This window comes from Rhea pennata, chromosome 3 (assembly GCF_028389875.1).
Source record: "Rhea pennata isolate bPtePen1 chromosome 3, bPtePen1.pri, whole genome shotgun sequence".
Lineage (NCBI taxonomy): Eukaryota > Metazoa > Chordata > Aves > Rheiformes > Rheidae > Rhea > Rhea pennata.
In genome coordinates this window covers 57,263,242-57,274,079 of record NC_084665.1, presented here as the reverse complement: position 1 = coordinate 57,274,079, position 10,838 = coordinate 57,263,242, and the positions used below count along the sequence as shown (strand labels likewise).

Below are 10,838 nucleotides of genomic sequence, written 5' to 3'. Positions count from 1 at the left end.
GACTCTTATTTCCAGTCTCTAACGTACATTAAAAGTAGAGGAATATGAAAGAACTGCAGTATTGATCAGCATATTCTCCTTAAAATGGAAAAGGCATTCTCTCTGGACATCTACAACATACATTGGAAGTTGGTATTTCAAAATCGTAAAGCTGATTCCTAGTTCACACAAGGCATAAGTACCAGTTTGCACAGTTTCAAAAACAGTCTATCATTAGCTTGAGACAGATGATACTGAAGCTTAGAGTTGTTCCAAATGCCAGGGGCACAACACGCAACCACGCTCCTGGGCAACAGAGCGGCTCTAATGATTGTAAATAGCAGCAGAAAAAGTTTTCTGATTTCTGTAAAAAGCTAGCACATGTACTGGAGTCAGTTTTATGTTCTGCCACAGAACTGACCTGAATCTGCAACGTGATTACCACACCTTTGTCTGTTTTGCCACCTTCACTCATAGTTACCCCAACCCTGAACCTGCACCAAATGCTGAATATTTCACATACATCAAAAAAGAAAAACACTCCAAGAAAAACCCAAGAAGTGCACTTCTCCCTCCCTACTAAAGAGCGACATCATACATTTGTTTTTAGAGACCCCTGACAAATAGATTATAGAAATGTAAAGTCGTAAAGTCAGCATCTAAGACAAACCACTGATGTGCATGATACACAGTTTAACCTTACTGCATCAAACATTTCATCTCTTGTATTTTAGGAGGAAAAGGAGAAAATTCAGCAGTAAAATCTAGTTCTATTTCATCCTTTAGAATTTAAATCTTTAAAATCCTAACCTTTAAAAATACACAATACAGATATAACAATATACTGGGACCAAATTGAAGCAATAGAAAATGATGCTATACATAACCTAATATAGATACAGAACATAAAACCCTTAGTGGCAAAGGTAAAAATCTATAGAATAAAAGGCACCAGAGATGTAATTCCTCTTTTTCCACTGTTTCAAGATAATTATTGAAAATTGCCCGAAGTACACTTATACTAATGTGCTGATGGCTCTGTACAGCCATTAGTTAGAATGGCAAATACATATTTTTCTCAGAAAATTAGTAAACAAGTAAATACAAGGATTATTAAACACTTGAATAAGAAACAGAATTTACGTATTTCCAGAAACATGTTTTCCTACTCACTGCTGAAACAGCTTTTTAAATACATCTGAAAAACACTCTTGCCTCCTCACTCCAAATACTATTTTTCACGCTGTGGCTTCAGATATTTCGGCTGATCAATCTACGCAAGGAATGTTTTTTGCTGAATCTGTAGTTAAAGCTGTTTAAAGATGTCTCCAGAAGGGCCTTCACACAGCATCACTTTGTGCCAGCTCCACATATCAAACGTGTCTAGTCAGGGTCCAAGCGGGAAAGACATGTCCGGGAAAGCTCTGTATCTCATAGCTTTGTAACATGCATAACACGAAAGTCAGTATAAGCCCATTAGCCTAACCATTTAAATCCTTGAATTGTACTTAACGTAATAGTGCACAACTATTATGCACATCACCACCGAGTGGTTGCTATTTCAAATTAGGAAGATATTCTAAAAATGGTAACTCCTTAAAGCACGAAACAAGAAGGGCCTTTGTCTAGCTTATTACTTTGTGAAGAAATGAATGGTTCCTTAGTATACAGTTACACATAATCCTGTGCATTCAATTCTATGTAATACATCCCTTACACACACATGCACACGCACGCACGTGCACACACACAGGGATAGCATTAATAGAATAATGCATAGGAGGCAAGATACAAACTTCAATAAAACAAAGGCTTAATAAAAACCTGTGATCATAGGAAATCAACTTATTTTTAATACTGCTAAAACATTTTTAGTTGAATACTTTGCTGCTTCACAGCATGGAAAAAACAAACAAATCACGAAAACAAACAATAGAATATAATTTTTTTTTAATTTTTATAAATAACTTATCTGTTACAAAGACAGTTTACCCAGCTAAATCACAAAACCATCAACTCAAGATATCCAAATTAGGTTTTATTAATAAAACAGGTAAAAACTGATTTGTCAATCTTCACATAGAACTGCAGATGAAGCTGAAAAACAAGGCCTCGTTTTATAAACAAAATGCATTGAATGCAAGTGCTTTGGGTCTACTGCCTAATTACCTGGGATTGGCATTTTCTTCCCATATAAAAAAATATGCAAAGCCTTCAGAACAAAGGCCTTTGTGCATTCACATAGATCACTTGTAAAATTCCTAATAAAAATGTCCACTGGCAAATGTTTACAGTGGGTGACAGTCTACTTTGTCCCTTGCTACATTGTTAGCACTCCCTCCAGCCTCACTCTAAGTGCTGCTACATAATTCTTGGTGTGTTGTCTTTCATACATACTGTACTTTAATTCCATTTTCTTGATTTCAGTTACATACATTCCTGATCACGTGAATATTTTCCTTAAAAAAAAAAACACATCAAAACAGAGATGCTTGAGGTTGCTTCAGTGTTCAAGTCTGATTTCTCTTTTCCAGCCTTTATTTCAGTTGTCCTAAATATTGCTATCCTTGTTTTCTATAAATATGAGACTTCAACACAAAGTCAGGTTTAGAAACTGGCTGCCAAAACAGGAAAGCATTTAAAGTTCTTGAACAAAGCTGTATGCTGCTGCTGCTGTTGATTTTGGCACTGTATGTACTTCCCCAATGAATCTCTCTTCAAGAGTCTGCAAGATACCCAGCAGATGAAGCAAGCTTAAACAGGATGCTGATCTGTTGGTGGGTTGAAAGTTTCTTAGTTTAAAGTTTCCTTGTGCCAGACAAAATACTACCTTGTGTCACCCACCGTAAAACTCAGTGTACAGAGTGAACTATATGCATAACTCTTCCAACTTTTCCTGCATTTTTACCACGCTGCATCTGCAGGTCTTCACAGATCATCAGCATTTACAAGAGCAATGTACAGAATGAGCAGAGGAAAGCTATTTTGTGCATAGTTTCTTATTAATGCTCTTACTTTTAAGGCATCGCTTCTCTCAGATAAAAAGCTTAAAAAAGGGACATGATCGTGCTTAATCACTTAAAGGGAAAAAAAGAAAGTTAACAAAAGGACTATTACACTATACATACAGAAGTACAAGAAAATAATAAAGGTGAAGAAAAGAAATCACTTAAAGCAGGCTCTAGAGCTATGTACAGTAGGAAAAGCTCTGGGGGTATTTCACTGTGTATTGTACAGACAACGCATGCAGTTTTTCCTTTTCATCTTTAGATGTGATTGTACTGATTTTGGCTTCACAGAGATGTTTTCAGGGAAGACAAGGCAAAGAGTACCACTGATTTGTGAAGTTCCTCCCTTTATCAAAGGCACCATGTGGCAGCAAATAGTTTAAATAGTTAAATCTTGTTCCTTTTAGATTTCCTCTGTGCATGTAGTGTTTCACTGAAAGCTCTGAGAACAAAAACTCTAGCTTCTATTCTTTTCCCCTGTCAAAATTCAGTAGTGACATCAGGGCACAAAAGAGGATGGGCAACACCCAAGCACTGAACATGGTGTGTATTACTGGAATACTGGTAATACTGTACACGGTTTAGGCAGCCGGCAACTGAGTCTTTCAGCAGATTACCTTTTAGCCGATGAATTTCAACTGCCTGTGACACAACACTGAGGTATTACTAGCTCTGTGGGCTGACATTTAACATTAGCAAAATACCATCTTGTCACACCTTCAATTTTACAAAAATCCTACGCATAAATGCTTTTTTGCCCCTCAATGACTGGACAGTTCCTTGTAGGTTTGCTATAATTTACAGAAGATAATGGGCCTGTTGGCTCAGAAATGCCTGGGCATTTCACACTGTTCACAGCGATTTAAGGCCGGATGATTTAAAAAAGTACAGGCAGTACAACTCCACTGAGCTCCCTCATCTTCATCTGTGTCTGGAACAGTCTTTGGTGTTTTCACAATGGACCTCTGATCTGCGGCATGAACGAGAGAAGATAAGTAGTTATAACCAAGAACACCACGGAAAAAAAACTGAGATGATCTGAACTGTCTTGCTCTTGAGAACTGCATAGTTGTTACAAGTGACAGAGGTGGCTTTTAACCACTCCTTGAGAACAGCTTGGTAATTCAGCCAAGTGGCAAATGTTCAAATTACAAAAAGCAAGTTTCCCAGCTCTTCACCCTGCTTTTCTTTTGGTTTCAGTTTAAAGTTGTCATACGCAAACGAGACGAAATGAAGAAATTAAAATGGGGAACACGCACAAAACTTAAAAGGACAATATGGAGCAGTCTAAAATTTCTTATCACATGAAGTATGTGCTCCGTTAGCTTTTGACATATTTAACATTTTGACCCTAGAGAGACTAACAGGAGCTGCTCTTCAAGTCAGAAAAGTAGTCAGATACACTAAAGCAAGCCAGTGTCTTTCTCTGTCATGCTCTGTAGCACTCTTTACAAGTGCATCTTTTTGTATGATATGCAAGAAAACAATCTTTGACTATTTTAGAAGAATAAAGATGACAAAGAGTGACTTCTGAAGTTAAGGGTTCCTGGTTTAGGCAACTGCAGCAAAGTCTCTTACCAAATTATTTCAACTTGAGAACATCTCATTAGCAACCACCCACCTACTACAATTGCCGAAAAGTGACAGAGACAACTTCCTGAACTACAATGATTCATATCACAACTGCAAAAAGAATTATTTATCATTCTTTTGTGAACAGTGAAAAAAAATCTGGTTATTATTTTTAAATTTACTGAGGAGCTAAAAAGTAGTACTAATACTTTAATCTTTTCTTTCTTTAAGAGAGGCTTTAGAGAAACCAGTCAGAGTTAACTTCAAATTTTCAAAACAGATTTTACCAAATTGTTGAACACAAATTTATGAGATGAGTCAATGTGAATGTCAACAACTAATCACAGACAATTAAAATTCATCTTCCTCTTTGATGGGAAAGTAGCAATAGTATCTAGATTTATGTACTGTAAAGGGAACAACATTATTTACAGAACTTTTCATAAATTCTTTTTACAGTGATTTCTCATGGTTCAGTTGTAAAACAACATGTCTAATATGACTGTATATGGATTTGATTTTATTCAGTATTTTCACTAACAGCTTGGATAAAGAAGCACAGCAAACTTAAAATGCATGCATGACAAAAGCAGTTTGAAGGAGCTGCAAATAGTCTGGAGAACAAAAATACCAATTTACATAGGCCATTTTGAAAATACAGAATGGTCAGAAGCCTGTAAGATGAGATTCTGTAAGGACAGTTACTGCTAACTGATCACACACACACACACCCCTATATTACATGGGAAACCTCCTGGACAGAAATACTGGACAGCAACATTTTGCAATTTCTTCATCTGACAGTTTGCTTATAGGTCATAACATGCTATTGCAAACCGGTTTAACTCCATTCTCTGCTTTATGTAACACACAAGAGGCAATTATTCTATTTTGTTAGACATCCTATTAGGGCAAAAAAAGTAAAATGCAAAACTCAAAAAGAGAAAAAATATTTAAGACTAACGAACTTGGGAATATAATACGTAGAGGAGAATATCCCTCTCCCTCTACAACTACCTAAAGCTGTATTTAAAACTACTATGAAGGGTTTCAATGTAAAATTAATACAAATTTTACAGAAGCCATAAAATCCTCCCAGTCTGGGTAACCAAACCGAATTATTGTACATATAAATAAATCCACCCTTCACCAAGAACAATGATAAAGTCCTCTCTGCAAGTTCCACTCATCCCTAAGCAATAAATCTTATGTTTGTTTTTAAAAATGGATTTCTCCATTTGCTTAAACTACCTCCCAATATATTAGCCATCTTTAAACATATTGTATTTAATATACTTCTCTTTCTCAAAGGTGTCAACAGAGAGGAAACAAAAGCATATAAAAGTATATTTACCTTCAATGCAAATAAAACAGGAAAAATTGTAAGCTTTTGAAAAAGTAATCTATTTCATGATTAACATTTTAACTAGATTCACAGGAAAGAACACTATGTAAGATGCATGTCAGATTTTAGTATGAAAACCAAATTTAATAGGTACAGTACCTTTCGGTTTTGGTGGCACTGGACCAAGAAATCCAATATTATCATAAAAATTATGAATAGCGCTGGGATTAAAATGTGGTCCTAAAAATGAAGAAGAAAATGCAACAGTATTTAAAAGAAACTTTGTACAAAAGCAGATCATTTCTTTTGGCAGTAATTCCAAGAGATAGTACTACTATTCACTTATTGTCATCAAGGTATCAATGTAGACATGAATGAGACATTGGTGGTGTCAGCAATGCACTTAAAGAATTTTATTTTCTAAAATATACAATATAAAGTAAAGACAGAAACAGAAACCAGGAGCCCTGACTCCTACTCCCTTGTTCTTAGCTGACAGACCAAACTCCTCAAATATCCCTTTTCTTCCACTTTCTCATTTCAAGGCATTTTGTTCAGATATTTTGCCTGAAACTTTTTTTTTCATATGGTAACTGTATTGAAAGAGGTGTGTGTCTATTACGCAGTATACTATATACTTACTGGAACTGCTAACACCTGAAACATAGCCTGAACACACAGATATAAAAGCATCAATATATGCATTTTGAGTATTGGATTTTACGTGATTTTCACCTAAAAGGAAGGCAGATTTTTCAGTGTACCTTCAGTACACCTGTTTTACTTTCTCCTTATCTGCAAGTACACTGTCTGAAAGAGAACCTGCAAGGCTCATAACTGATTTAACTACTTTTTGCTGCCAAAAGCAGAAAGTACTAGTCCTCCTCTCTCGGTACCCCATTTGTTCCTTCCTGTGCCTCTCCCACACATCAGCTGTAGCAGGCTTTTCCAGCAACCCAACTTTCTGGGATCAGTGAGCGGAATCAGCTCTGCAAAGGGTCTAAAAGCTAATACAGGGCAAGAGCACTTTAAGTGGTAAGTGCAAGGAGCAGAGAGAGAGAAGGACCTCCCTTTTGGCAGCCTGTGGATTGGCTCGGCTGTGTCCTAATTTCACACTCATGACCAAAGCCTGTGTTCCTGCAGACAAGGAACGTGGAAGCAAGAGCACGCAGTGGAAGTTACAGTTGCATTTCATATTTGCTAACTAGAGATGCTGACTACAAGACAGAAGAGAAAGATTAGAGGAAACACATATATGCCTATATAGAGAGTTACTTCCCCCCACTTTGATATTGAAATAACCAAGCAGACTATTTCCAGCATTTATTAAATAAATGGCATGACAAGTTTCTCACTTCTGAGCCAAGAATGAGACAGGAATGACAGTGAAATTAGGAAAATAATAAAGCCAACAAAGGCTTAAAATACAATTACTTTCAGAGTTTCATTCAAACTAACGTGATAATTTTGCAAATAGCGTGTATATCCATCATTTATAACACAGCTGCTTTGGAAACATGCAGCCGGTGAAAGGAGAGAGAGAAAAATCAATGTTTACAGTTGCTGATGTACTAAGAACATACTGTACCTCTTGCTTGAAAAAGATCAATTTCTTTGGTTAGGCAATCTATGTCTATCTGCAGCTGTCTGTTACAACTTCTTAACTGTTGCATTTCTTCCAGCTGAAAAAATAAATCTGCCTGTTAGACTAATTTTTCCCATTTTATTATCAGTTATCATTCACACGTAGGTGGACAGCACTTAGTTATTTTTGAAGTGAAGACAAAAGAATCTTCCCTTACAATGACTCACTGAATTTTCTCTTATCAGACTTCAGAGCTGATCGAGCAATCCCGGATTGTGGTTAGAGCACAGCCAATAGTCCACCAGATCACTGGCATACCCTCTGGCACTGACAGCTGGAGTATTAACTAGTTTCTCTGAGACTGGTATACTGACGAAGAATAAAAAATAATTGCAGTCTCAACCTTTAGATCACCGGGCCTTTAAGAACATCAGGAAAGACTACCAAATAAAAACCTTTTATGACTACCTTTAAAAGCAACACTGCACAAAGCAGTTGGTGGACTGAAAGGCTGTGGCTAAATAAAGCATATTTAACCTCTAAATTATGCTGCCCACCACTGTAATTCTAGGTATAGTATCTATAACTAAATTCAATTACTAAATTCAAATTATTTAATTAATCTTTTTTTAATGACAGACCATGCTTGTGGTTTAAGCTTATAGCCTACAGGCGTTTCAACTTACTGATGGAATTTGAGAAACAGAATTCGATCTTTTCAGGCGCCTTCGTGTTAGATTATTCTCCATTTCATTAACCTCTGATTTTAGTTTATCCAACTTTTTCTTTTGAATCTCAAGTTCTCGTTGAAGTCGCTCCATCCTCGCTTTCTGGTGTACCAGTAAAGCTGCAATACATAAAGTCCCATTTTATCTAATTTATTATCCTTTACATGGCAACATCAGATAAAGATGAAAGTTAATATTCTTTTCAAAGGAAAATAGAGACAAAAATATTTCCACAGATTACTTTTCCATTCTTTTTACAAGAAAAATCTCTGTCATAAGACAAAAGGAATTTAAATGCACACTGCATTAAAATACAACGAGAAAATACAATGAAAAAGTCAACCAACGTAATAGACGATCACCTAAAAAACCACCTGTAATTTATAAAACAAACACATACCCCCAAATTCTCTTTTTCAAGATGTTTTACCAGAATGACTACTAGAAACTGAAATCAAACACTTCCTTGCATTGTATTCAACCCAACCACTGTCAAACACATAGTACAAAGCTGTTCCCTAAGAGATGCGTCTGCTATAGAATGCAATATATGCTAGGTACGAAAGAAGATTTTGATTTTTATTGTGATTGGGAATCAAACACAACCCAGTACTCTTTTCACAGCAGGTTATAGCAAGTGAAACCAAGTCAGAAAACACTACAAGCAACACAGCTGGTAAACATCAGCTACATTTATCACAGAGGCTAGTGTATATGCCAATTTATCCCTAAACTATCGTGCAGAATGATTAGCTCAGCTTCTAACTTCTGATGCTGCTTACTATTCATAAGAAAAATCACAGTGAATGACACCTAATTTAGAAATGATGAAATTAGCATATAAACACAACTTTTTAAAGCTATAAAAAACCCACAAGTAGCAGAATATGCTAACAAATTCATACTCAAAAAGTTTATTTCATTAAAGGTAGATGTCACCATATGGGTATATAACATTGCTTGAAGCAATAACTGCTTTCTATGTAAATGAAAAAAAAAATCTCAAATAAACCAAACAATCATTTCAACTCGTGTATCTTCATTCATTCATTAGATAACTAAAATCCATTTGGGCTGTAATCGGTTTCAGAAACTACTGGCACCTTTAAAGCATTGCAGAAATTATTAATAAGTAGCAATGCCAGGTATTAAAAAAACCACTGGATCTCTGCCTCACAAATAAAGACTCTTGCTGGCATGTGAGGTTTAATTTATCACAATTTCTTCTGGTATGAAAAGTTTAAACATACTCTAATTTGGTTGGTTACGTTCTCTCACTAGCCGCAAAGAAAAAAAATATATCAAAAAGATGAGACTTTCCATATCTTCAGCAGATAGAACTGCCATTTGCTGCTATTCCTGCCCATTCATTCATTCACGCATTGTATTTTGTCTTTGAGAGGTTCTTCAAACAGAGGCACCATGCCAAACTATTTGCACCACGTCATAGTAGCGCAAGGCCTTAGCCAGATTCAGCCTGGGCCTTCATTTGAGTCATATGTTAAAGATACTGAAACGACAGTGCAGTTTCCTTCTCTTTTTGTTCAATTTAGAGATGTTTACAGACCTATTCAAACAGCCACTAGCCACACTATGGTTAAAGCTGCAGCTGTGCTTTGATGTAGTTTAACAACGTGACAACTGAAATACCAAGATTCAGATTTTTGTTCAAGACTGAATTCAGATCAGGTAAGGAGTCTCAAAATACAGTGTGCTCTCTCAAATGGTCTTTCAGAAACAACCGAAAAAAGGAACTTTTTTCCATTTCTGAACTTAAAGAACAACAAACGTAGCTGCAACTATGAAGAAAGAAAATCCAAGTCTACTCTACCCCTACTCTTGCTGGGAGAGCACAAATCTTTTTCCTTCTACATTTGATTTCCACGTTTAGGTAGAATCTTCTATTTTCATTGCCTTGGTATTACTGTTAGGTGACCTCCTCAAAGTCCAGGCTATTGGTTTGGTCCTTGATCTACAGCAATATAGCTGTGCTCTACAAAACAGACTCGGGATCCTTGCGTAGACGTGTCAAACTATTAAAATAGGCTGTTCATTATCTACGAACAAATCGCACAAGGTACACAGAGAAGAGCACTGTCAGAATACACCCAGGACACCTTATAGCACGCATCTAAGAGTAAGACTAAGGGCAAGGCTGCGTCTTTGGAAGACTTTGCATTCTTTGTTCTCTTCTAGCTCTTCTTGCAAAGAGAAAGCAAATGCAACTTTATATTTCAACATCTTCCAAGTTTGGGGGCTTCATTATGGAAAGACACTGACAGATGCCTATGTGCTTTTCATTTTCATGTCACTTTTTAAACACAATCCAATTCATGCTCCTGTCAGCTTAGTGACTATTTTGACTATTCCATAATTTAAAATCCCAGTGAACTTTGCACTCTCATAACAAAATTACTCTTATAATTAGAGAACAACCACCATTTGACACTGTTATATCAAACTTCCATTATTAAAAATAACTTGGAAAAGGGTCTGACAAGCCATTGGTTCAAGTGATGGCTTTTACATAATATTTGATAAACTTACTTAACTACCGATTTGGCAACTGTGGGGAAAAAAAGGGGGAGGAAATCCCCCTTGTTTCCCCTCTTGCACTATGT

General features: G+C 36.3%; 1 protein-coding gene across 4 annotated transcripts in view; it reads right to left on the bottom strand.

Moving 5' to 3' along the window:
- Positions 1–2,004: 2,004 nt before the first annotated feature.
- The window catches only part of TAB2 (TGF-beta activated kinase 1 (MAP3K7) binding protein 2), a 67,885-nt gene continuing 59,051 nt past the window's right edge, over positions 2,005–10,838 (bottom strand). For all 4 annotated transcript variants that reach the window (XM_062572369.1, XM_062572367.1, XM_062572366.1 and 1 more), the window contains 4 exons: positions 8,176–8,336; positions 7,493–7,586; positions 6,064–6,144; positions 2,005–3,957 (listed from right to left, as the gene is read on the bottom strand). In XM_062572369.1, the coding sequence (XP_062428353.1) occupies positions 3,812–3,957; positions 6,064–6,144; positions 7,493–7,586; positions 8,176–8,336 (482 nt within the window). In that variant the 3' untranslated portion in view covers positions 2,005–3,811. The remainder of the gene's footprint in view (positions 3,958–6,063; positions 6,145–7,492; positions 7,587–8,175; positions 8,337–10,838) is intronic.